Source organism: Thunnus albacares, chromosome 22 (assembly GCF_914725855.1).
Source record: "Thunnus albacares chromosome 22, fThuAlb1.1, whole genome shotgun sequence".
In the NCBI taxonomy this organism is placed as follows: domain Eukaryota; kingdom Metazoa; phylum Chordata; class Actinopteri; order Scombriformes; family Scombridae; genus Thunnus; species Thunnus albacares.
In genome coordinates this window covers 19,402,881-19,430,780 of record NC_058127.1, presented here as the reverse complement: position 1 = coordinate 19,430,780, position 27,900 = coordinate 19,402,881, and the positions used below count along the sequence as shown (strand labels likewise).

The 27,900-nt window shown below is 38.9% G+C and overlaps 2 protein-coding genes across 3 annotated transcripts; one reads left to right on the top strand and one right to left on the bottom strand.

Moving 5' to 3' along the window:
• The first annotated feature begins 237 nt into the window (after positions 1-237).
• Positions 238-3,931, top strand: LOC122973791. Its single transcript, XM_044341527.1, has 9 exons — positions 238-371; positions 1,623-1,766; positions 1,859-1,936; positions 2,037-2,208; positions 2,301-2,369; positions 2,615-2,740; positions 3,330-3,423; positions 3,538-3,712; positions 3,808-3,931. Exons 1-9 carry the CDS (start codon positions 348-350, stop codon positions 3,889-3,891), a joined length of 966 nt encoding a protein of 321 aa, XP_044197462.1. The 5' UTR covers positions 238-347; the 3' UTR covers positions 3,892-3,931.
• A 1,644-nt stretch (positions 3,932-5,575) lies between these two features.
• Positions 5,576-20,586, bottom strand: paip2b (poly(A) binding protein interacting protein 2B). 2 transcript variants are annotated; one of them, XM_044341198.1, is made up of 4 exons: positions 20,347-20,586; positions 9,258-9,424; positions 7,895-8,077; positions 5,576-7,758 (listed from the first exon to the last, which is right to left on the bottom strand). In XM_044341198.1, exons 2-4 carry the CDS (start codon positions 9,411-9,413, stop codon positions 7,702-7,704), a joined length of 396 nt encoding a protein of 131 aa, XP_044197133.1. In that variant the 5' UTR covers positions 9,414-9,424; positions 20,347-20,586; the 3' UTR covers positions 5,576-7,701. The 2 variants fall into 2 exon arrangements, with proteins under 2 accessions (XP_044197133.1, XP_044197132.1); XM_044341197.1 differs by lacking the exon at positions 20,347-20,586 and adding an exon at positions 16,774-16,947.
• Between the last annotated feature and the right edge of the window lie 7,314 nt (positions 20,587-27,900).

Below are 27,900 nucleotides of genomic sequence, written 5' to 3'. Positions count from 1 at the left end.
GGCAGCAGATCCTCTGCTTATTTGTTCAACAAGTGTAACCGGATGAAGTTTCAACTATATGAGGGATTTAATAGTTTGCATATCACAGCTTGTGGTCCAAAAGAGGAGGAAACTCATCTTAAAACCCATAAGAAGAAGCAGTTTCCTGTTTACTGCTGGTTTAGCAGTAACTGTGCGTGCTGCCATAGTGAATAAAATGAATATAAATACAATTTAATTAAAAACAGCAACAAAACAGTGAACATTCCACTGGCTCCTACAAAGAGTCTGACAGTCTGGCTCCTCAGTTCAGTTCAGCTTCAATGCTGTGATGATGATCCACTGAAGAGGAATCAAAAAAACATCAGATGATTCCCTGGAAAGACCTGAAGGTAAAGACTTGAGATTTAAGTAATATGATTCTTCTTCTGTTTATGCATCTTTGAGTTGAATTATGCAATCGCGTGACTCGTTGTCTGTTATTTTTAGTGTGTTTTGAATTGAAACGAGGAGGTTAAAATGTTTTTTGTTTTTTTCTACTGCTGCCACAGCTACTATTACTTCAACACACAGCTGCTGACCTTTTTCTCTCATGTACACTTGAGTCTGCAGCCTCCAGGCGAACTCGTCACCCACCACAAACAGCAACAACACGTCAGTCAGCTTTACCGCCTCACCACAACACTAATCTCAGTTCATGCATACTAACTGTTTTCTCCCACGGATTATTTGTTTAGATGAAAAATGTCAGAGGATGCATCTAAATTCTTATTTTATTATTAATGTATGGTAATCTCACAACTGTACCACTGCAATTCTATTTTTTTAATTTAAAAAATAGTACCTGGTAGAGTTAATCTTGTCAACAGCTTCAGAAATGTGATTACAGCAAATATTTCCAACTAAAATTTACAACTCAGTTTAAACTCCACTCCACCAACACCTTCTTTTTATTAATGGTGTTTTTCACCTATGATGCAATGTCACATTATCTTTAAGTTATATATAGTCTATAGGTATGCTGTATTGCATATGAGTCCATCATGTCTTTTGTGAGAGGAGGATTGTGTTATTTCCTGCCTGAAAAGTTACACAGTCTCACTTTAAGTACAACTTTGAGGCACTTCTCTATTTCATGCTACATTTATTTGACAGCTGCAGTTACTTTATAAATACAACAGTAAAATGCCACTTACATTAATTCACCAGTAATATAATCCAATAATCTTTTTTTGAATTTAATCTTCATTATTTAAACTTGTTTGATCTTTAGTTATTCTTTATTTAATGAGAATGAATAAAAATGTTACAAGACTCATAAAAACATCGGATAATAAATCTTTAAATCTCCAAGGGGAATAAACAACTTCATAGATATTAGTATAACACTCACAGGGGCCATTTTTCTGGATTGAGTACTTTTACTTTTGATATTTCAAGTTTTTCTAGTAATACTAATGTATTTTAGTAACATTTTCAGAGCAGGATTTTTAGTGTGGCATTGCTACTTTTACTGAAGTAAAGGATCACAATACTTCCTCCATCACTGTTTGCCTAAAAGCTGTGCATCAGCTAACCTACTGACCGCCCTCACACACACACACAGTTAACTCCTGTTAGGTAACATTGTGTTTTCCTTTCAGATTCCAGGTGCGCAGCCTTGGGAGAGATTCGTCACGACATACAGTGGTGACTATAATCCCTTTAGTGAGCGCCACCTACAGGACAACCAGCTGAACCACAGAACTGAAGCCAAACCTGCTCCAGCATTAATCAGCCCACCTCAGGTTGGAGGGATTGACAAATGGATGAATGGATGGACTGACATGTTAATTGATCTATAGATTTACACTCTTTCTTGTTTATGTTGTTTTCATAGACTGAACGTGAAACTTGGCCTATATTTCATCAATACTTGTACAAGACAACCAACAGCACCTATGGCTCCTTTTCACCGGTGAAACGCATCAACACACACTCACAGCTGTGGCAAGTTCACAATAACCTCCATCTGTTTCTGACTAGTTTCCTTACACTCCCCTCACTCTGTCTCCCAGCCTCCCTCTTGTTCCCTCCACGTCATCTCCTCACCTCCATTTGGCATCCTCTCTCCTGTTTCTGAGGCGACTGGGGTTGTCGGCGGCACCCTGACAGAGGCCAGGAGGGAGACTGGGCCTTTACTTGTCAAGAAGGGGAAAGGCCATCTGCACTATGTGTTTGGTGGAAATGGTTAGAACCCCTCTCTACCTAAAACACACACACACATAGCTAAGATCATAATAATAATAATAAGCTGATAATCTATTATCTTCTACTGACAGCAAATGTGTTGGAGCAGCAGGAGGCAAAAGATGAGTTGCAGCAGAAGGTTGACGTTCTCTATGAGGAAGGTTAGACGGCTGTTTTCACTTCAGAGGAGTTTGATTGGATTTATCTGGTCGTTGTGCACTTACGGGAAGCTGCAAGTTACAATGAAAGAACTTCTGAAGTATTTGAAACAATTATCTTTGCTTTGTGGTTTCACTGTTAAAGCTGCCTTTTTTTTTTTTAAACTTACCGAAGAACCTTTGAGCTGTATGTTACCTGCCAAAGTGGCTTATTTTTATAATCCCAATCTATACGTGTGTACTTTTAGGTGTGATTGTGTTGTCGTCCCATGTTGTTCCTGCCTGCTGTGAAAGCTTTCTCAGTTGTGTGTGCAGAGAGGCCGGACTGCAGCACCTGCTGAACCTTCCTGTGGCCTCTTCTCCCATTGTCAAAGGTTAGAAAACTGTCATCTAACCCAATAAATTACTCTTTTACAGTAAGATTAAGGGAATTTACACTTGTGTGAGGTTATGAGGTTAGGTAATTTCACCAGAAGATAGTTAAGACCAAGCGCAAAGTAGCAGAAATGTATAATTTATAAAGTATCAACCCTACTTGAGAAAATCTGTAAATAATGACAGAACAGATTACTGTGAGAGAAATGTATAAAGAAAAGAAGAGGACAACATCCAGAGCAGAAATATGCTTATTCACTTTGCTGGTGGGAGTCAGATGAGAAGATCAATAACAGTCTACAGTCAGGAGCCAGTTAGCTTAGCTTAACATGCTTACACCCCTAAAGCTCATTAATTAATGTGTTAAATCTTGTTTGTTTAATTTGCACAAAAACTAAAGTGTAAACAAGCTACACATTTACTGGAAAGACCTGAGAGTGGTGCAGCTACTGCTTTAAGTAATCTTGAGTCTTAAGTACTAAAATATTCATTCATTTCCCTGTAAGAACTCTGCAGAGACTAAAGTACCAAAATCTCTAAATTGCATTAAAGTGCAAATGTGTTTTGGTACTTCCCACTTGTGATTAGCTGGAAATTGGGAGACCAGTGCCTACTTGAGGGGCTTGAGACAATCCGTTGGACTGAGAGACTTCCTTCAGCCTACTTGCAGGCGGTGCAGTTGGTGAGTCATAAACACACACCTCACATCGTCAACACATTTTTCCAAATTCTTCTCACATGTTGCCCTTTAATATGAAATTTCCGGGCTTTTTGTCTCCTTTCTTCTCCCCTTCAGCTGTGCATGGGAAACCGAGTGTGCTGATAGGTGCTGCTTTGAGATGCAAACCTTCCCTCCTCACATCCCTCAGAGCAGCACCCTGCCTCTGGCCCCCGTACAGCCGACCGTCTACCACGCAGAGTCCAGCAGGACGCCGCTGCTGACGGAGTACCAAGCCAGCTACGGTGCTGAGGTAAGGAGAGGACAGAGAGGTCAGAGAGGTCAGCTGTCTTTGTAATGTTATTATACTGTATATCTGTCCTTTATTATCTCTGTGTGTCCTCATAGTGGGCCCAACCTAATATCCAGCAGCAGAGTGACTTTCCTCATCATCATCCTCCTCATCACTGTGTATTTCATCCTTCACTCTGAATCTCAACTTTTGTCTCAATAAAAAGCTGATTTTTTTTTTTTTTTAAAGTGTCTTTTGAATCAAATATGACAAACCACTGAGTTTAAAGTGCTGCATGTCATCTTTCAGGTTTTTATCTTAATCATGTGAGCGTGTAGTTTAAACAGTGGCATTAAAAAGTCCAACCATCTGCACGTCAGAGGCAGAAAGGCTTACCAGACGCTCACATGAAAGATTTTTCCTAAGCTATTCAGTGGTCAATTCTCTGGTGACAAATGGTGAATCTTGTTGTCAAGGAATGTTAAAGTTTCAGGATTGTTTTATAAATCTGGGCCAAACAAACGATATTTTTTAAAAAAGAGAACGAGGGAGGACAGATCGACAGATAAGACAGTCTGGTATGAATCACAATCACTGCAATTTACACACTAATCCACCTGCTGACCCACCAATCTGGCTTCAGCTTTTATCTAAACAGGACCGATAAGAAGCAGAACTCAACACTCGTTGCTTGACTTCTTTATAGCAGAGAAATGTGAATTTTAAAAATGTCTAAAAGAAGTGTCATTTTTGTTAAAAAAAAAAAAAAAAAAAGCTGCTGTGAATAGTAAAAGTAAAAGTAAAAACTGTTCACACTATTATTTCTTTGTTTTTAAATACTATATTGTTTCATTTTACAGTTTCATTTATGTAAATAAATTCAGTTGGAATTTACCTGAATTTTTCTACATAAAAATCCCATAACAATACTCTGTAATGGTGATTTAAGTGAGAGAGAGCTAGTTCAGAAATATTGTGAAATTAAAGCAGCCTATCATGATCTCAGCTGCCATAGTCTCAATTAATCTATATTAAAATACATAATATGGACATTTTGATAGTTCTTACCATGTTTGTGTACCTTGTGAATACATGATGGCAGATGCTTTATGTTGCATGTTCACTACTGAAGGGAGTGAAACATCACACGTGAGTCACAGTACACATGTAGAAGTTTCCCCCTTTAGTTAGTGTATGTTGACAATATCACAAAATGTTATTTGGGATATTAATTCTAAAAATCTTTAAAAATGTTAAAGATTATAATAACCAAGTGACGCCATCTGTGGAGGCCCCAGAATTTCCAGAAAAAGTTTTTTGGGAAGTTTATAGAATTTACAACACGTTCAATTTGTCTTTTCTATATTTGCTTTTAAACACAGATTATTTTTGTATTTAATACCTCAGCCAATATAAATATTAATACACCTTCTATAACTGATAATGATGTGCTAATATATAGATTAGGAAGAATCAGACAAATGTGTAAACTTTTTTTTTTTATGCTGAATCCGTCTTGGGATGAACTGAGTGATTTTAACTTCTTTATGTTGTCATACATATCATACATTACCAACATCTGCTCACTCCTGACTGGGTGAGCAGACCTCTGGAGCTCCCTGAAACAATATGGTAGTTGAAACCACATCTTTACATTGTTAACATGTGTCAGCATAACACTTCCTCTTCATGTCCAGCCCAGGTCCTTCATTTGGCCGACAAATAAGCATTAGAATAACCTAAATTGTGCAATTCGTCTGCCTATACTTAGCAATGAAACATGCAATAACCAATTGTTTCTACACTAGACAGTATATTCTGCATAGCTGTATTGCTGTATTGTCACTGGCGTGAGTTGAGTGTGACAAAAGACGAGAAAACGAATTTGTCTTTAACATCTTTATTCATCTTTTTTCATTATTTTTATTTGTATTGAAATTCATACTCTGTGTCTTCTGGACCTCTTTTTGTTTTTTAAACGGCTTCTGTCATCTAACTCAAACAAAATCACCAAAAATGATTTCATGTTGTACAATCCACCTGGCGGACATTCCTATTGGCTTCACCAGGGTGCCATTCGACAGCTGTGGTCCAACGCCATGTGAGGAAGTTCAACTTTAAACCAACACGTCACTGTCTCTACTGCACTGTTTAAGAACACACCTGAGTACTTGTTAGGCTGAAAAGTTGCACGGATGGACAGAAGTGCTTTCGCCTGTCAAATACTTCTAAATTCAAAGAAGTACAAGTGCTCAAGTGTCTACTTAACACTGTTACGGTAAAAATGCATGACACATTATTGTCACCGTTAAATACCACAAATGAACAGTGGTCTACTTTAATCATTTAGTGTGAAAATGAATGTTCGGATCATGCGGAGTAATTGATTACTGTTGATTAGAATCTGGGTTTCCTCAAAAGCATCTTCACATATACAACTTTTTCCTATTGGCTCACAACTTAACGGAGATTATACTTGCACTAAGGGGGCGATGCTTGAGGGAAAAGCCAGACCTCAACAGAGATCGATGGTTAAAAACTTGTACATGTGGCTACAGTTAAAAAGAAGAACTTCCTCAAAAAAGGGGGAGAAAAAAAAAAAGAAAAAAAAAAGTCAATCCAAGGAAGAACAGCAAGGAGGAAATACTGTCCGCCACATGTTCCAATACTGCTTTATTCAGACTGGCTGTGAGAACATCCCCTCCCAACGTTTCCTCCTTCAAACAGGACTGAATGGACACCACAGGCTACTGTACCCAGTAGAGACACAAAACGCCTCATCCTCAAAACATGAAGAAAAAAATAATGAAGAAAAATAGAGGAGGAGAGGCTATTTGAAAACCTGATTTGGGTATGGACACTTGATCTGATGCTGGACAAACCAAGGTGTTCCAGCAGTAAGAGGCGGCGGCTGTGTTCCGCACCGAATACTTCCCCCCCTGTTACAAAACCGCTCGCTACACCTCATTTATTCACACTTAAAAAGGAACGAAGCTGTGAACGAAAATATAACTGACTGAAAATAACGTTCAAAAAGCTCTGACCTTCACTCATGATGACTTGATGCATGGTGATCGGGGAAAAAAGTCGCACTTCTGTTCTAATAAAGCTGGACGAAAGATAAACATGGACTTCCACATAAATTGGGAAAATAATTTCTTATCCATGATTACACGTGTCCACGTCTGCTCGGATCACTTCGGGGGGGAAAAAAAAAAAAAAAAACGAGCGTGCAGGGAGGGCAGGGGGCTGTATTTGGTTTGGAACAGAGCCGCTGCAGATACAAATAACAACCTGCATCTCTAGATGCACGAGAGCTGTGATGTCACAGGGAGCTTATGACACCATAGGAGCAAACATTAGAGGATTTGACTGTGATGACTCTGCAGAGCAGCGACAGAAACCCATGAAGTCCCCTGAAATGTTAGTCATTCTATAACCTCACTTGTTTTAGAGACCCTCAATGTTTTTCAATTGGACAGCACACAAATTAACAAGTATGTGAAGTCATTTTTCAAGTTTATTAGACTCTTTTTGGATTGAAGTTTTTTTTTTTGTCCTGGCATCACTCCTTGGTAGCTGCCTCAGTTCCGAGGGGACATCAATGAGATCTGTATACTCTGCAAAACATCAACACGTATTCTGAAATGCAATGATGAGCTAGCGCCCGCTGTTGGGCGGTGCTGGTATTACACCCCTCCCCCGCCCCAGTTCCCAAATGTCCCTCAGTTTACAAGAAACAAACAGGAAATAAAAAGATTAAAGAAACAAAAAGAAAAGAGATAGAAAGAAAAAGAAATCCCCCCACCCCCCGACTGGGCCTGCCAGCACGCCATTGACTTCAAGTGTATTTGTTTGTGTGTGTGTGTGTGTGTGTGTGTGTGTGTGTGTGCATGCATGTGTGTGTGAGAATCAGTGTGTGCGCGGTCATTGGCCGCCAGAGTCTCTGAGAATATGTGAGGACTGCTGTGTGTGTGCGTGTGGAGGCTCCATGGGGGTGAGGGGGACTCCTAGTATTTCTTCCCCGGGACGAACTCCTTCGCTTCGGGATTCAAGATGCTCTTCCTCTGCAGAGAAAGACATGGAAAAAAAGAAAAAGAAAAATAAGAACCCATCCCTCTTAACCTAAAGTCTGATTGTTTCCATTCAGTTCACAGGTGAGTTTTAAATGATTTCTTCTGGGTTCAAGCGTTTTCAACTCACCGCCACTTCCTCCAGGTTGCTGTGGTGATCGGACACGGACAGGCCGTTGAGCTGCTGCTGCAGCTGCCCCACACCCTGGTTGTTGAGGTCACGCGACGGGATGAACCAATCCTGGTCCTCCTCCTCCAGCATTTCCTGGAAGCAGCGCTCCAAGAACTCCTGCTCCAACAGCTCTTCTTCCACCTGCGAGATGACGAGGGAGAGAGTCAAGAGATGAGTGAGACGTCAAACACAGCAAACAAACAAGCGGAGAAACTGGAGGGGGAAAAAAAAGGAGAGTGAATATGACATAACGTATGACTCATGCGGCAGAGCAAGAGAAAAAGACCTGAGGGGTCGAGCTTGAAAGGGTGTTAAATATCAAGAGAAGATGGATGAGACAAACAAACGCTTGTCACATGAACGTTTCCACCTATACGTCATAAATCATGTAACTCAAGTGGTTACGATTGTGTCTGAATAACTTCAGATCCACAAAGAAGAAAAATAACCGTCACGGAAGAGGGGAGTGGTTAGGAAGAGTGCAGAATGGAGGAGGAAAAAAAAAAAAAAGAGTAGCAAGGGAGTAAAACAAGTCGGTTAAACTGTAGATGTTATCAGTCATCAGCTACCCTGAGAACCTGCATGGTGGGAAACAAACGAGAGCGGAGGGGGTGGAGAACTGCAGGAGGCGAGATAAAATGGCCGAGTTGAACGTACAGGAGGATTACAGAGAGAGTAAAGAGACAGAGGAGTGGGACAGGAAGAAAGAAGGAGGGGGTAAGTTTGTTCAGAGGGACCATGGGGACGTAAGAAGGAGTCATGTGTGAAAAGATAGAAAAAAGATTAACGGGAAGGTTAAAAAAAGTTAAATAAGCGTCAGAGGCAAGATTTTAAAATGACTCGTTTGGCCAAGTAGCCTAGAATCCGATCAGGTCAAAATATAAGAAAGTACAGGAGTAAGTAAGGGTTTTGCATTTTCATACATCTTAACACATTAAAAAAAAAAAAATTGAGTCTTGTTTGGGTAACAAATCTATGTGTTTCAAGGCTTAGACACCAAAACACTGAGCAGCACTTAAAATACAATAAGACAGGATTTTACAACTCTGGAAAATTACTCTGGACGTTTTATTTGTTGTTTTGGTGATTTTATTTAAGTTAAAACTTAAAAAAAAGTATTATTTCCCCTTGTAAAATTGTCCAAAATAAGTTGTTTAATGGTAGTAAATGTAAGAATATGTAAAGGGATGTAACAAGACAAAATACAGAGACAGAGAACAAAGAAAAGACGAGGAAAGGTCAAGACAGTCTAAACCAGGTAATAATATTTAATTCAACCCAAAAGTGTCCATAGTTCATGTATGAACAAACTAGTACAAACCTGTCTGTTATACTCTTCCTCATTCTCCATCCACATGTATTCAGCGAATGGGTTGGCGTCGCTGCCCTCTCCTGCGTGCCCATTGGCCACCGGCTCCTTCCCCTCCTTTCCCGGAGCTCCGCCTCCCGGTGTCTTGGCCACCTCTGGACCGCTCATCTCAGCCGGCTCTGCACGGGGGGGAGAGAATAGTGTTAGAAAACCAGTCGAGACAGAATTTTTTTTTTTTACTTTTTTTGGTGAAACATCGTAGAAAAAAGTATCCTTACAAAGACCACCCTGAAAATATCTTCACATCACTCACTACTGGCTCCCAAAAACCAAAGAAGCAGCAGGCGTACTTCATTCACTTCATCATACTTTGTCTCTTGAAGGCAGATAAGTTTGGCTCAACTCCTTCTCATTACCCCACAGCTGTGTCTTATTGGCTGTTAATTTAACATTATCTCCTCTGAATCGAGGCTTCCGCATGTCAGCCCGGAGACCAAACTGAACAAATTAGCTTTATCTCAATTAGATTTTAGCTACAGCTGGAGAAACGTTCCTGAAAACTGCAGCAGCAACTGTGTGTGATCCTGCTCTGTGCACAAACAAAACCTCCACCCGGTGCTAAAAAAAATAAATAAAGTTCTTACTGAAGCCTTAAATGAGTCTAAAAGCTTAATGGACTTGTTGGCATTTTACGACTGCAGTTTTTCAGCTTGGTGAATTGTAGCGCAGCTGTAAAAGGCCACAGTGTGTTATTATTAACCAAGAACACACACTGACCCAGATTAACATCATGAAGACGTACAGCATCACTATCAGGCAAACAAACACCCAGAGTGTTAAATCACTTAACTTGTGCTAATAGAAAGAGAAAATACATCCTCATTTCCCTTCCAAGTTTAGCTTCAGTGTGTTTGGAGAAAGTCAAATCAGATTTAAATTCAAGTCAAGGATGGAAAGAGAAGGAAATGTAACAGATCAGTGAAGAAAATTCAGAGAAAAGCATCACGGAGAACAAGAACACAAGCAGAGCTGGAAAACTGAGAGGAAAATAATCAATTTAGGCTAAAAAACATCAGAAAAATGAAAATGAGCATTATGATTTCTTAAAGCCAGAGTCTCTCTATTGACTGGGAAAAGCAGCCAATCTACACAGTGGAGATGCTGAGGTCATTCAATCTTTGGCACTGATGCTTAAAAAAAACAAACAAAAAAAAACCTTTAATCAATTATCAAAATAGCTGCAGATTCATTTTCTGTCCACTTTACTGATCAACTTTACAGCTGCAATGATTAGTCAACCAACAGAAAATTCCTTGGCAACTATTTTGATAATTACTTAAACAATTATTTGATTATTTAAGAAAAAATGCCAACATTTGCTGGTTTTATTTTAGCAAATCGGCTAAAATCTTTGGGTTTGAGACTGTCAGGAAAAAAAAGGACACTTAAAGAGAAAAAAATATAAAATAAAATTATATCAACCATTTTTCACCATTTTCTGACATCTTGTAGACAAAAATGATTAATCCATTCATCAATAAAATAATCAATTGAAAGAACTGTTAGTTGCAGCCTTAAATCAACTTAATGTTTCAACTCTAGACAGTAAAAGCAGTTCAGAGGAAGAGTCGAGTGTTTCAAGTGTTTTGAAGTTTTTCAAGTGAAAACAACAAACACTCAGGAGGTCAAAGCTCTGGTTTTGTGTGCCAAGGATCACGCTTCCTGCTCTCCAGTCATACATGTTGCAGCATACTTTGCACAAAAAGGTTACGTGACAAGATGTTTAACTGAGTCAACTTTTGATCACTCATTGGCCTTTTAGCCAATCGCAGAGCAGAAGCACTGCGTCAAACATAGAGACACATGACAGATATTGCTAAACAAATGGAAAGGAAATTCCTGTTAGGAAACTCTCGGTCAGATAGATCTTGTTAGATGTGCATCAACATGCAACGTTACGAAGCAGTGAAACCAGGAGATGTCGTGTTTTTCATGCATAATTTAGCACATTGCTATAAAATACAGATGTTTGTGTAGTTATTTTGCAGCTTGAGGTTAGCTGCACATGATTAAATCAAGGCAAACAGTGAGTCATTGTAGGTAATGGTCCCGTACGATTCAGTTTAGAGGCTGCAGGTGTAAAACACACACACACACACACGCGGCCTGCTGCTTTCCGACTTCTGCAGGATTTCAATGAAAAGGCGTTGAAGGCTTTCATACAGTAAAAACAAAAGGTGTGCATCAATCTCTGGCTTGAGTGCAGCTGCTTTACCAGCGTTCTTGCTACAGTTGCATCAAGTGTGAAGTTTTAATGTTGTGCTTAATGCTGTCGAGTGTTTGTTGTTCAGTATTGTGATGTTCTAGCTGCTACTGATTTCTGTTAAGTATTTTATCGCTCACTTTCTAATGGAAATGACTAAATTCTCCTGTGCTGAACGAGGTGCCTGGACGTCTAGTCTCAGTTCAAAGAGCCTTTGTTTGCATGTTCAAAACCTCCATCTTAAATGTGCCTCCTCGTGCATCCAAGTGATAGACAAGGGGCATCAAATCAGGAAAATACTAGGGCTGCAACTAACCATTATTTTCCGTTATCGATTAATCTGACAATTTCTTGAATAATCGTTGTCTATTAAATGTCAGGAAATAGTGAAAAATGACTGGTATTGTTTCTTAAAGCTCAAGGTAACGCCCTCAAATGTCATGTTTTGTCCAATCAGCAGTCAAAAATCTAAAGACATTCAGTTTACTATCATGAATGACACAAAAAACCTCACATAAAAGAAGAAAAGAAGCTGCACCTGGTAAATTTTTGGCATTTTTCCTTTAAAGAATAAAAAATAAAAAATAAAACAATGATTCAATTATCTAAATAGTTGCCAATTAAATTTATGTTGTTCGACTAATCTTTGCAGATCTAGAAAATAAACACATCTCACTGTACACGCCCACCGACCTCAACAAAAGTGAGGAAACAGAAGTGAATCCTTTCACTCTGACTGAGGAAATCGGAGGAAACTATCTTCAACTACAAATCAAGTGGAGCCGTTTAGACAGTCTCCCTACAGCGGGACAGTCCCCGACTACACGTCACATTTCCTACTGATTCCTAAACTCACATTGAGTGAGATCACATAACTGCAAATCCACACCTGGCCTGAAAATACCGTCCGCCCTCTATTACGTGGCCTTCTCTCAGCGCTGCGTGTGCAGACTCTAGCTGGATTTCCTCCAGGCTACCAGGAATTCCAATCAAAACACGAGCCCGACCACTACTGTATCTACTTTGGAAGATCCAGTATTGATTGTGCATCCAGGCCTGTAACTTTTCACAATAGGACGGTTGGCCTACTACAGAAACAGGGTTGTCGTAATAAACACAATCCTGCTGATACAGAACAACAGACAAACCTCTAATTGAGGCCTGTACAGCTATGGCTGAATTGATGAGTGATCAAGATCAATATTCTGTGATTACAATTTATAATTTTGAACAACTGAGAAGATTTTACTGTGCTTTCTCTCTCCCTGACATAAAAATCCTGACTGTGCTTAAACACAGGACAGTCTAATATAAATTTAATACTTCCAGGTATCCTACATTTAATAATGACAAAAGTCAGACATGATTATTTGTGCGTCCCTGCTTCTGTGACAGAGTACTCTGGCTGGGATGAGACATGCCTGCTATAATGACCTAATCCTCAGACTGCCTGCCAGCTCCAACAGACTTGTCATGACTCAACTGCGGCCTCACAGTGGGGAGAGAGAAAAAAAAAAAAAAAAAAAGTAAAAGGGATGATCTCAACCGAGCAGCACACACAGCCCCGGGCTCAGCCTGATGCAGACACACCATTGCAATGTTTGACTTCCGAGGACTGACTTACATCCACAAACTCTTGGCACCTTCACCAATATAATGACCCGATTCCAAATTCAGGATATTATGTTACTTTTATGAGTGCTCCTGATGTTTCCGTCCTGGTAACAAAGCCGACATCTGTGAGGGAGCGTGCGAGTTTGACCAGAGTCAGATTGCTGTTCACAAGTGACGGTGTGGACACGCTGTCCTTCAGAGGAGTTCAAATAAACATGTGTTATCTAAGTGGGTTAGCAGACTAAGAGTAGGTGTGTCTGCCTGGTACAAAGCTGACAGTGTTTCTGTCTGTCCGTCCGTCTGTCTGTGAGAATGATAACATCGATTTTAAACCCAAATAATAAGCAGGAGTGAGTGAAGAGGAAAACTAAAAGCCCGGATTTAATTCTACGCTTGTGAACGACGTAGCGGCATGTTCAAAGGGTTTGAAGCCCGTATGTGTCGATGTGTGAGTGTGTCCGTGTTCATTTTTACTGCAGTCTATAAAGTTTTATGGAACACCACAGACTTTTACGTCGTGATTGCCAAAGTCTACTCTACTGGACGCTTTTCAAACAAATGCACAGCACTCGCAATGTGTTGCATGTCAGGTATTCAAATAAGAAAAAAACAAAAGCAGAAAACAATTAAGCACATGTCTATTAGAAATGTATAGGGTTAGAGCTCAAATGATAATGATCTGAATCATTTATAAAGCTAAAACACCACAGAGTCTCTGGTTCCAGCTTCTGAAAAATAAGGATTTGCTGTTTTGCTCTATTTCATATAATTTTAAATCAAATATCTTTGGGTTATGGACTGTTGGTTGGGGGGAAAAAAGCAACTTGAAGACATCTAGAGCTGCAACTAACAAGTATTTTCATTATCAATCAATCTGTTTATTTTTTCAAATTAATCATTGTCTATAATATGTCAGATAACGGTAAAAAGGCCTTTTCTTGTTTTGTCAAAACAGTCAAAACCCCAAAATATTCAGTTTACAATTATATAACAGAAAAAAAAAAGCAGCAAATCTTTGCATTTGAGAAGTTGGAACTAGCAAATGTTTGGCATTTCTGTTTTTTAAAAAATGACCATTTGACCGGCAATTATCACCTTTTTCTGACATTTAACTTAAATTCCTTAATTGAAAACAAACAAACAAAAAAAAAAAGAATCGACAGTTTAATCAATAAGAGAAATAGCCTTTAGTTGCATCCCTCTTATAGATATTTCTTCAAAAAGTAGGAAATCCTTTAAACTGGAAATCATCATGTGACTCCCAGCATGAAAATAAACCCCAAAGCTGCCGAGAGCCACAGCAAACAGCCTCTGCTCAGACGACACAAGAGTGCACGGCGGGTCAAAGATCATAAATAAAGGAAAAGTGGAGACGGCGAGCACAGTGCCATTATGTACTGCATGTAGCACTTAACATGTTGGTGTTGCATAACCATGTGTTGGTCACCATGTAATATTTAGTTAGTGAGGCCTGGCCTGGCCCATCCTCCAGGGCCGCAAGCAGAGTGTGATTTAATCCAGTTCGATGAGGGTGAAGGATAAACAGTAGAGACGTAAACTGCTGTTGTGCAGTGCAACTACACAGAAAAATAATTTAGAAAAAAAAAAAAAAAACCATGGTATGATTCATCTCTAGTTCTGCGTAAAATTACCTCATGTGTTATGTGATGTGAAACACTTTCCGTTGCACACTAGTTTTAAACTGATTGGGATATTTTCTGAACGGATGACGATCATTCCCCTTCAAACGTTGCCTTTCTCTGCTAAAATGAATTATATGTATTTTTCTCTTATTTTGCATGCATGTCTCTCCTTAAGACTTAAATATTTGTTGTAGTTACATATGTGGAACAAGAACTATGCACAGAAATGAGATCAGAGATGGAAATTTCAATTTCTCTTAATAATTGGGGGGTTACTTTTCTTAAAAAGGGAGACAAATTACAAGTTACACAATTAAAGTAGAACTTAAACTACTGGTTAATGGATCTATTAGTTGATAAAGCCTTTTTTATAATAAATTTGGCTTTTTAAATCATTTTAAAGCAAAAATGCCAGATTCCCAAATGTGAATGTTTTACTAGTTTGTTCATTTTAAATCATTGTAACCTGAATATCTTCAGGTTTTTAAAACTGTTAGACAAAACCATCTGAGGATGTCACCCTCTGGGAAACTACGATGGACATTTCTTCTACTTTCTGACATTTGACAGACCAAATTCCATATTTTCCACAATTACGATACATCATTTAAGTACTTTATAAGGCAAAAATGCAACATTTACTGCTTCTAACTTGTCAAATAGGTGGATTTGCTTCTTTTCTCTTTTTTATATAATTGTGAACTGAATATTTTAGGATTTTGGACATTTTTGAGACAATGGACCTTGGTCTTCTTGAAAACAGGATACTTTTTCACAAGGATTGACATTTTACAGACTAAAAATCACTCAAGAGATGCATTATATATCAATCTATAATATAATACTCTTAGTTGCAGCCCAAAAGTTTGTAAAAATATTAACATTTAACATTTCTCCAGGTCAGGGTCACTATGTGGGGCCATGGGATGTCATTTTAAAAACTTATAAATTAATTCATTTGTGTAAACTGCTGAAATTTATAATAATACATTTAATTTACTGCACTTTTCATTCATAGTGAAACTCAAAAGTGCTACAGTATTAACATAGAACACACACCACGAAGAAAATATAATAATAATAATAATAATAATAATAATAATAATAATAATAAGTAGTAGTAGTAGTTATGATGAAAAAGCCCTCCTGAATAGAAATGTCCTCAGGCCTTTTTAAAGAGTCTGGGGTCTGTGCTGCCCTCAGATGGTTGGGAAGGCTGTGGGATAACAAGAAAATAGGCTTAGATACAAGTCCCATTAAAAATAAAACCGTTTAAAAAGGTCAAATATAACACCCCATGCGTGAAAATGTAGTCAGTCTGTTGAAAAGTCTTGTTTTTTGTCTTCATATCATTTGTTAAATCAAGATTTAATGTATCTGCATGTGAAAATAAGTCTCAAATACAAATATATAATCGGACAACAAGAGAAAAACAAGAGAAAGTATAAATAGATTTGTGCAACTCCATCAAGTGTACATAATAGGTGCTTTAAAGCGCTCCATAACACATTATGTAATGTAACACTTAGTGTTTGCATGCATGTACTGTAATGGGGGCTGCGTCGTTACAGCCTGCTAACATCTTCACGGAGCTCAGGCCTACCTGGAAAGTTGGATAAATGGATTTAGTGGAGGTAATGCTCCAGTGGCTACAGACAGACAGATACATGGCTGTGCTGTCAGTGAACGGGCCTAAATGATAGCAGCAACAAAGGGTAGACGGGCTGGGTGGCTACAAACAGTTATTCCCATCAAACTCGCCACATGCACCGACACGAAAACCACAATGTACCTCGTTTGAAATAAACTCTAAGCTATTACAACGCCGACACCGTGCAGCGAGGTCAAACTCCTTTCCCGTTTTGGATGATTGAGGCCAAACAAAAGTCGGCTAGCACGCTGTGCTACAAGCATGGCAGCATCTCTGAAGCAGGTCAACAAAAAAAACAAGCCTGCGCTCCGGGGGATTACAGCAGCTTTAAACAACGTTTTCATACGTCAAAGTTACCTGGCATTGTGCTGTCGGTGTTCGCCTCGAAGTGTAACGTTTACACAGACTTGTTTCAAGTACACCACGAAGTGTGTGCGTGTTCGTCGTTTTTCTCCGCTGGCTGGTTTTCTCTCCCCGCTGCTGCTGCGATGCAACGTAGCTCGAGTTAGCTAAGTCCTGTTAGCCACCTTGCTAACGTTAGAAAGCTGGGGCGGTCACGTGGTGTGCTGCTGCATTCATGTGTTCTTAGCAATGTGAGGATTACAAAACTCTTCTTGATCTTCGAGGTTTTTTTTAGTTTGTTTTGGTTTGGTTTAGTTCTATTTTCTCATGAATACATTTTTTGAAGCAAGAAGCCAAGTCTGAGCTGATTATCTATATCGACTATTATACATTACCTGTAAGTCGTAAATAACCCTCCTTGTGTTTGTACACAGAAGTTACATAACCACTGGTAAATACTTAAAGACCCCCTCCCTCCAGACATGTATTTAGACATACTATGTCTGAACATGTTGTTGTTTTTTGTTTGTTTGTTTGTTTGTTTGTTTAAAAAGTGTAATGTAAAATATATTCTACTATTAAAATCACAATCAATGATGTTGAAATAAAAGAGTGTATGAGGACAAATTCTTAGGAGTGATAATAGCTCATAAACTCTGTTGGAAACCACACATAAATCATTTTAAATCAAAAATATCTAAATCCATTTCATTATTATATAAAACTAAATATATCTTTAACCAGAACTCACTGTATATACTGTATCGTTCTCTTATAGTTACATACATTACTTACTGTGTGGAGGTATGGAGAAACACATATAAAACCAACACAAATCCACTTTTCATACTACAGAAGAGAGCTTTAAGAATTGCACACCAAACAGATTATTATGAACCAACCAACACACTATTTATTAACTCTCCTGCTTTAAAATTCAGTGATGTGGTTGACTTTAAAACTGCACAAATAATGTACAAAGTAAAAAATAACTTGCTTCATGACTGTCCACAAAATCAGAGACAGTCAGTATAGACTCAGGGAAATATGTATATTGTCAAACTCTGCACGTACATCATTCTGCACAGTGAAGCTCAAAGAAGGAAAACATTTTTGAGTGGAGGGGGACTTTAACTTTATTTGTGTTAAAAGCTTTTTAAATTGAATGTAATAAAAGCGTGTAAATGGGCAACAGGAGACAGCTGACATGCTTGTGACATTTAGAGGCATGGATGCCTTGTAATAAGATATAACAGGGAAAATTATACTCACTATTTTCCAGTTGCTTGCAAAGGATTTTAAACATTTGGCATGTTTTTTTTAACAGCTGCTGTCTTGCGTTTATCTGCATGCAATTACTTACTTGTTCAGAGGAAGCATATCCAAACCCAGCTGAAAATGATCTAAGCTCAGATGTCTTCATTCATTTAGATACTAATCTATAAAGCAAGCAGCAATATTCAGGAAATAGGAGGACACTGATTTCCGTTTCAAGGCTGACTAGCATTAGCACTAACAAATACTTAAGTGAGGGTAGACTTACCACAGTACATGTGGAGAGCGAATGAAGAGCAAATATCGTTTTCCAAAATACCGTCAGAAAGAACAGATGCTTGTTTATTGTGCTGTAAAATATTTGACTCAAACAGTGATGCATAGAAGAAGACATCTTGGCCCGGATATGGAAGTAGCTACACCAAAACATCTGGTTATATCCCACATTATTCCCATTCCTGTTCCCCCCTGGGGCTAATAGTGAGTGCAGCGTGATTAGACGATGAATCCCAAGACTGAACGTGGTCCAGCTCTGATGCACTCTGAGCAGAAAAACACTGTAAATCATTGATCCTTTTTCCTCTACTAAAGATACTGATGAAAAAGAACTAGGCCTCTTTTTCTTTTAGAAAAATGGGGAAATGTAGATGTGTGTGTTTTTTATTTCTCCAGTCAGAGGTTCCTTCTTACAATCAACTAAGAATAGTGCTGTCATATCTTATCGGAGTGACCACCCCGCTTATAATTTCCAGTTTTTACAATGAAGAAATGTCAGTAGAGCTGTAACGTTTCATCGATTAGTTGCCAACTATTAAATTTATCGTCTACTATTTTGATAATTGATATTCGATTGATTGAAACTGATGTGATTTTCTACTGTCCACACAGTCATGACGTATGAAAACAGCCACATATAGAAAACCACCTGTTTTGTTATAGACCCTATTTGCTGTTGTTCATGACCAAACACGTTACGAGGGCTGCAACTAACAACTACAAACTCTTGATAAATTATTCCTTTTTTTATTGATATTTGTGTCCAACATTTTGTCACAGCAGGAAAGTTATAAGACACTTCCTGGGATGTTTTCACACTATGAACACTCACCCACCCAGGAATAAGTAATAATTATAATTATTTTAATTATCAATTAATCTGATTATTATTCTTTTGAAAAGCCATAAATAATAATAAATATAAAGTTTGAACCAGTGAACGTTTGGCATTCTTTCTTGATAGAAGACATGTATGATAAATCACATATTAAAATGATCGCTGATCCTTTTTCTGTCCATCCCTAACTTCCAAACTGGGAGTCAGTAACCCGCCAAGGGATCGGAGGATAAATCTCAGGGGTCACAATGTGACTAAAACAAGGCTGACTTTTCTCTAATCCTTCCTGTTTATTAAGAAATACTCTTTTCATGCATCTAAAAACTATGCAAAAGCAACAGTCTGAGAAGGAAACATCACTTTATGTTTGTACTGTTTGCACCTGATTGATGTGTGCAACGTTCAAGGCCAGGGGGTCGCAAACAGACACAGCTTCACTTAAAAAGGGTCATAGGCCAACAAACACGGGGAATCACTGAACTAATCGATTGAGTTGCTTCAACACTACTAGTAACAGTGATACTGAGTCTCGAAAATCGAGACTCAAAATGGGTACCTGAAGGCAGCATCTGAACAAACATCCCACAAGCTTCCACCACTTCCACTACTCTTTCTTCAGTCTCCTCCAAAACACAAATGCCTGCGTGGCTTCGCAACCAAAAGCTCATCTGTCAATTAAGTGCTAATTATCCAGCCAATCACACTTTAATTGACTTTTAAGAGAGAGAAGATTGGCTATTAACAAGCTATAGGATCTGTTTTTTAAATCAGTGTGTTTACAATCCCACACATTATTGATCTAAGTAAACATATACACATCCGACATGAGAGGACTGCACATTTTCATGGACTTGACAGTACTCTCACGTAGTAGTGAAATATTTCTAGGGCACAGGAAGACTCTTAAGTTGTTTCACCAGATTTTCACCATTTTCGCTCGTCTTTTCAGACTAATATTTGAGGTTTTAAGTGGTGACACAGAAGGTAATATTGGCCTACTGTGAGTTTGCTGCAGATTATAATAGGCTCCAACAGAGAAAGTAGGATAAGTTAATTGCTTTTCTTGCTGCTGAGAAGCTTTCTTTCTATTTTTCTCTTTCTTTCTTTCTCTCTTTCTTTCTTTCTTTCTTTCTTTCTGTCTTTCGCAAACAGCCAGCTTACTCCTATTACTCTAACAATAACAACAGCAACAGACTCACCACACAACTTCAGTGCAAATGGGGGGAGAATCTGCAAACCAGCTGTCGTGGGGAGGGGGGTCCTTTCCGGTCCCGGACGTCACAAGACACCGCACAGTGAAGAAATACTTCGTTTAATATCCAAAACGCTAAACAAACACGTGTCTCCTTTGTCGATTTGCTCGCGTTATTGGTCAAAAACGAAGAAATCCGTTGTTTTACTGCCTAAAACGTTGAGAGGGGATAGCGATGTGTCGTGGTCGCGTTTGTCCAGCTGTACACTTCACCCATTGGTTGGAGTCTACGTCACTCAATGCTTTTTAGCGATGCTATTGGTTGAAACGACCACAAGCCCCGCTTTTGCTTCCCCATTCACGTAAGTAAACAAAATATAACCCATTTTTCTCACTGTCCCCTTTTTGAAATCAACATGAGCAGTTAATATTTGACAAAGCGGCTGTGTGAAGTAGGTTTGACCCTTCTTCAACAGACGAAGCTCTATTTTTTTGTTTGTTTAGACTGTTTGGGATGAGAAAGCGAGTGAACAAGACGAGAATAAAAGTAAATGCAAGAATTTCATATGTGAGTGTCAACAGTGGCGTGCACATGCTTTTCAGGGGTGAGGACAGCCCCAGGTTGTGCCACTCGTTTATTACCATAAGGGTCAAGTAAGATAATTTGGGGGACTTTTTGTTAGATTACCAAGAAAACCACCTAAAATTCTGAAAACGACCTTAAGTGTTACTTTTAGAACTTACTATTGGTCTCTGCTATATTTCTATAAAGAAAATATGTTGCCAAATAAAATACTTCAGAAACTTTGGACCTTCGAACACATCAAGAACCCCTACCTCACTCCAATGACATGTTCAAGTAAAATGGGACAGTCACTGATGGTTGTTTTCAAATAAAGTGATGTGGAAATTGGCCAACTGAAATTTGTTTGCTAATTATTTATAAAATTATTATAATTTCTTTTTTTAATGAATAGTTAGGTTACATTAATTATGTAATGAATTAATGACTGAACTGATAAATGGATTTAACCATTTAAAAAACAAACAAACATGAAATACAATTGTTCTGTAACCTGTAATATGACCATAGACTGTAAAAAATATGTCACCCATTGGTTTCTGAAGAGCGGTTTTGAAGCTCAAAGTGGGCAGCTCTGGCCGTCGTCATCTTGGCAGTGCCTGACTACGCCTCACCCCCAGCTAATTCGAAATGGGCAAAGAGGTGTAGCTGAGGTGGGCCGAATGAAGCCTGGTTGCTGAAACAAGCCACCTAGCAGCTAGCGATCTGTCACTCAAAGCAGCCACGTCCTTAATTACGCATAACTTTACGGCTTAATAAAATTTAAGCGGGTGAGTTATAAAAAATTCACCCCCTGTACAGTTGTTATGAAATTAGCTATAGAGATCAAAACCGTCTTTTGTACCTGGCTGTTAACATGTTTATTTCTGCTGTAAAGTTGGGCATTTTAACATAGGGGTCTATGAGGATTGACTCGCTTTTGGAGCCAGCCTCAAGTGGCTATTCAAGGAGCTGCAGTTTTTAGCACTTCGCATTGGCTTCATTTTTCAGCCCCGTGAATATGACAGGGTGGCACACAATGGCATAGTAACTCATGATTTTATGGCACCTGGTAGCTTAGAAACATGCCAGTTTCACTTCAGAAAAATGTCCCATTTTAGCTTAATTTTTAAGTCACTCAAAACCTCTCCCATAAAAAGCAAAGTGTATTGTGAAAATATTTTGATCATAAGTCAAACAGATAATAAAATGCAACATCCTACAACTATTTTTGGTGTTATACCTGTATTGCTTTACCTACAGTATTCTTATTACTAAAAAGAGAAAATCAACATGCTACATGGCTTACCTTGCAAGTTCTGGGACCAGTGATTTTTTTTTTTTAATCTTTGCTCCACCCATCCTAGTTATCTCAGACCAATCAAAACGATTGTTTCATGTAAAGGACATTAGTAGCAACAATGCAATAACATGTTGGGTGACTGGCTGCTAATATTTAAAGAGCCCAAGATGTAAAACCTTATTTGTCTCATTTTATCTGACTTCACTCTACATCACATTACAACATAACCATTACATGACATTATAAAATTAATGTGTGGTTTATGTTGTAAAAATTTTCAGCTACCACCTTTTTTTAGATTAGGAAACAGAGCAGCAACTTGTAAAACTGGTTAACAATCTTTTTATCATGCAGCACATCAAATGTCTTTTCCTGCAGATGTTTAGAGGAGTCTTTGTGAATTCTGGAAATACCTTTAGAAAAGCAGTAAGACCTTAGTTTTTCAATTCACTTTACTTTTTTTCTAGCATAATCCACTCACTGCTTTCCAGGAAATACTGGGTACATAAGCTACATTAAAAACACAATAAGCAGTGCAATCACAGACTCATTTTTTCATAGCAAAGTAGCAGAATAATGTTATGTGGTGCAGAGCAGGTGGACCCAGTTGTAGGAGACAGCAGGCAGACCAAAGCTGAAGAATAATGTCTTTATTCTGGCTCAAGCACAGACAAAGCAGCACTGAACTGAACAAACAGAGCAGAGGATCCAACAAAACTAAACTAAACTGAACTGAACTGAAAACGAGGACTTAAATACAAACTAAACTGACGAGGGAATGAGGTGCAGGTGGAACAGGAGAACAGGAAAGGAGCTGATAGGCTGGAGAAGACATAGGGAGCAGGGCAGGGCTAATGAGACTAATGCAGGGCAGGTGTGGAGGGAAAGTGTGAAAAGGAAAGCAGGCTGGGGACACAAAAGGAAAAACACAGAGTGAAGGAAAACCCCAGAGACAAAATCCTCTCTTAAATATGTCACACTTACATATTAAATTTTCAAATATAGAAGTGAAACCAGCATAAGGAACAACAAAATCTGACAAACTGATACTGTCAAATCATTTTAGCATGCTAGATATTTACAGAACAGATTCCTCTCCAATCTAACCATGAATATCGATAGAGGACAGATCAATAAACACAGAGGGCATCATTGGCAATGTAAGAGCACAACACAGGATTAAACAGTCTGTTCATCTTAATATTCAAAGTATCTGTCCTTCTCCCACTCAGTCTAGACTTAACGTCACAGGGAGAAAAAAGCTGAGAGTCTCTGGTGGACTGGCGGATAATGGCAGCTAAGGAACACAGAGCCAGACTGGAACACAACCATAACAAATAAATGCTTTTCAAGGACAGTCAGGAAAGAGAGTTCACATGACTGAAGTTTCATACTGATGAAAACTGAGATAACTACAATTCCTGATGAAGACTGTCAGACGTGTTTGAAAGCTTGAGAAAAGGTCAAGAATGAACTTTCACACTCAAGAGTTCATTTTGTTTGAATTAAAAAGAAGGAAACTTCTCTAATGTGACAAGTACAGCTAGGTGCACTCCCCCCCCCCCCACCTCTACAAATATCACTACACCGTTGTTTCAATGTGAGAAGTCCGTTGCTGTGGAGGAGATGTTTTTTTAGTTAGTTTCCAGAAGCTCATTTGCAGGTGTTTTTGAGAAATTATTTAATTTCAAGGGAATGTGCTTTTCAGTAAATGACTGATCCAAGTGAGACTCAGCGTGATTAATCCAAGTATATGAAATAACAGGAGAAGTTGTGCCAATATTGTGAATGTTTTATGATTATTGCTCCTTCAGAGTAACTACCTCATTGACTGCATATTTTTAGTCAAAGCCAGAAGACTCAGCTTCACCTGTTTCCATCTTGTAGGTTTGAAGAGCAGAATCTTGAACAGTGTTTGGTGTGAGGAACTTGATTACACTGACATGTACTGTATATTGGTGACATTTCATGATGGCAGTTTGTGCACAAAACAGATATTAAATATTCTACGTTGACTCTTTTTAATACTGACAAGTCAAACATAGTAAAGCACAGTTTGTAGATATATTAATATTACTTTATGTTGAGGAAGATAAAATGTTTGGGGAATCTTTCTTTTGTGCAGCTCATGCTGTAAATGGCAAGTAATAGACAATTGTAAGTTTACATCTCCAGGTTTAATATCTAATAAATCTCAGCTTATGTTCTGAAAATAGCTAGTCAGGAGCACAGACTAATAACTACAGCAAAGTAATTTGTTAGCTTTTCGCACTTTTACACCACTTTTCTGAGACTGAGGTGAAATGAACAACACATGATAACAGCTTCCACCTGCATTTACACAGCCGTCCTCTTCCTGCTGTACTTCTTGAGAAAATGCGAGGGTGCATTACCGTGAAATCACAGTGGAGGGAGACTGTAACACACAGTGTGATTGTTGGGCAGTGTCCACTTACACACAGTGTTGCTGCTCTGTGTGAGTGCGTGTCTACTGGCAGACACATTATGAATGTGTTGTAAATGTAAGATCTTGATCTAAATGGTGTACCTGGATCTGTAGATGTAAATATTGCTTAGTAGTACTCCGCAGTAGTGTAACCAGTGCCTGTCAAAATGAGGGAAACACCATTTTATTCATGACATGTAAAACAGCTGCTACATCTGAACCATGCTTTTATATTGCTTCGTGAGTCTTATATGTATGTAGTCCATCTTTCAGATTGTTTAGGAGAGTAAAAAATGTCAGTCTTTGAACTAAAGATTCCTCTCAGATTTTTTTTATCACATACTTTTTAGACACAGGAAGAGGTAGAATTATCCAGTGATTTACGAGAAAAAAGCAAAGATTAGAGGAAAGTCTGAAAATATGTAGGACACCAGTTTGGTAAGTGTTAGTGCAGCTCGAATAACCTGACACACTGCTGTCAGTAAAACAGTTAGAGAAACTTAAGGTGTGAAATATAATACAGCTCCACGTCACCTTAAACTGTCACTGTAACAGATTTCCAGCTTGCTACATTATCTCCTCACTGTTTCAGCTGGGTGCAAGATGCATGGCTGTGCATATGTGTTAAGAAGGAGATGGGGACATTAAATCAGCATGCAAGAACGCCAGATGTTTCTAAGACTCTGCATGTGTGTGTGCGGCAAGTGTGTATCTGCAGCTGATGTCTCCACACTGACCTATGATACCTCTCCTCGGGAAGCTCATAAAGGGTCGTAGGATTTGGATTTGTTTTCATGTGATTACAAGCACACATGAAAACACAAGCTGTATGCGAACTAAAGCCAAAACTAGTCGAATATGTTGCGAGACTAACTGTGGTTTCTGCTCACTTCATGACAGACAAATGAAAAAATATTTTGATTTGAGGCTCCTCATTTTGCGGAAATTCGACAGCCCACACCCATTCACTGTATATTGTCCTCATGCATGCACACAACAATTCTCACACTAGCTACCCAGTTACAGACAAAAGGAGGTACACTTTACTCTTTCCCCCCTTCTTTTCTTCTCCCCACTGCTATTACATCATGTCTCCCTCCCTCTTCTCTCTCCCATTCAGTCCCCCTCTGCTATAAGTTTCTCCCTCTGTCTCTGCTATTGAATCATAAATCATAATTTCCCTTCCTGTTCCTCTTTCTCTCTCTTGCTCTCCCTCTCTTTTTATTACACAATGGCCCAGACTTTATGTCAGAGGGCAGTCATGTGTGTGTATGTGTGTGTATCTTCTAACCCAGCCTTTCCTGTGGCCCTGTGTCCCCACCCTAGGCTGCACCGGTGAGTTTGTCCAATGCTACTCACACAGACACATTCACATAAATATGTGCACTGGGGAACATACAACACACCCTCTCATGCACATGCACAGGAAGTGGCACATTAGTACAACCATACACACTCTAAGGTACAATATTGCCTTCATTATTTTCCTGCACAAACTCAATATTCCTGCACGCACAAGTGCTTATAGGCCGAGGTCCTGTTAACACTCACCACTGAGTTGCTGTTAACACTCAGCCTGTAATAAGCAACAGGCTCACGGTATGTTCAATATTAACGAGGACTTTGGTGAACATGGAAATACATTCCCCCTACACATTTGTTCCAGCAGAAACCTTTAAGAAAACAAGGAGTCATACAGTACATGCAGATATTTCTACTTCACTCTAACTCTAACGGTTCCCCTGTGAGTTTTATACCTCCCATGTTCAGACCCTGGGCCCCTCATTTGTATTTGCTTGAAAATGGTGCAAAAAGTCTCCCAGTACTTGTGCAAGGAGATGTTTCTTAGGATAAGTTGTATAATACACAGTAAGTGGATTTGCATAATCATGATTGTTATACACCTTGATTAAAGAATAGCATTTCTCTTTCACTTATTCTGGAAGCAAGTCTGAGCACCTCTAGGACATCCACATTGACTTTATATATATACTGTATATCATATATTGGGTAATATTTGATGACAGGTGTAATTAACATCCAATCCACCCACGGTGATGGGTAGAAGTAGTGTACAATGAATACTTAACCATTAATTCCAAAAGGAAGAAGTACAAAGGCAAAAATTTATCAAAAATATGAAAAATACACAGAAGAAAACTTTAAAATATCAAAAACAAATCCCCCCAAAAACATTAACTAAAAAATCCTCACGTGCATTATATTTTTCTTTTTAAGTAGTAGTTCAACATCTTGGGAGATTCGCTTATTCGCTTTTTTGCCCACAGTTTGATCAATATCACTCTCATGTTTGTACCATTGCCAGTTAGCTTAGCTTAGCATAAAGACTGGAAACAAGGGGGGAAACAGCTAGCCTGGCACTGTCAAAAAAAGTTTTAGAAAGTCCACCTACGAGCATCTGTAAAACTCACTTAATAATATTCCTCACCTGTTTAATTTGTTCAAAACATAAAGTGTCAGTCAAGTAGCCATTTCCAGTCTTTGTGCTAAGCTAAGCTAACTGCCCTGTGGCTGTAACTTCATATTTACTGTACAGACATGAGAGTCATACTAATCTCATCTTAGTCTCGGCAGGAAAGTGTATAAGCATGTTTCCCAAATTGCCAAACAATTTCTTTAACACATGCTAACATGGATGTATGTTATGGTTGAGACTATGAAAAGCTATCAATTGTCATTATGTGGCTGTTTCACATTCAGTGGTGTGGCATTTGATGCTATCTGGAGGGGAAGTAACAGGTTCTCAACCAGGCTACGGTGAGATCCTGGGCTATTTAGAGGACCTGGAGGAAGAATAGTTTCTTGGTGTGTATGTGGGTGTGTGTGTGTGAGTGTGTGTGTATGTTATGGGTGTGTTTCCGTTGCTCGAGGACTTCCAAGGTCCCAGAGATAATGTGGAATTCATGAGAGGAATGGCGTACAGGGGTTCCTTCCTGTCACCTGACTCCATCACTTCCTGCACTGGACTTCCTGCGTCTGGACCTCCAAGGAGAGAGCTGGACCAAGACATCCATTCTGGTTCTGTTTTATAATTTTGTGTCTCGGAAGTGATGGAGGAGCTGGACTGCAGCCCACTTGATGAGTTCAATCAGTTATAATGCAGGTTAGGTCGGAGCTGATTGCTAAACAAAGGTGTCAGGCAAGCGCCCCAAATTTTGAAAAGCTCACATTTGATAGGGAAGCTGGTGAGATGTTGACACCTGACCACTAATGTTGAGAAATTAACTTG

Bases quoted from the DNA above. Each gene is read 5' to 3' on its own strand.
- LOC122973791 (XM_044341527.1), top strand. From the start codon at position 348: ATGATTCCCTGGAAAGACCTGAAG. The intron at 372-1,622 runs GTAAAGACTTGA...TTTTCCTTTCAG, and splicing joins TTCCCTGGAAAGACCTGAAG to ATTCCAGGTGCGCAGCCTTG. The intron at 3,424-3,537 runs GTGAGTCATAAA...TCTCCCCTTCAG, and splicing joins ACTTGCAGGCGGTGCAGTTG to CTGTGCATGGGAAACCGAGT.
- paip2b (XM_044341197.1), bottom strand. The intron at 8,078-9,257 runs GTTTGTACTAGT...GTCATCTCGCAG, and splicing joins AGGAAGAGTATAACAGACAG to GTGGAAGAAGAGCTGTTGGA. The intron at 7,759-7,894 runs GTGAGTTGAAAA...CTTTCTCTGCAG, and splicing joins GCAACCTGGAGGAAGTGGCG to AGGAAGAGCATCTTGAATCC.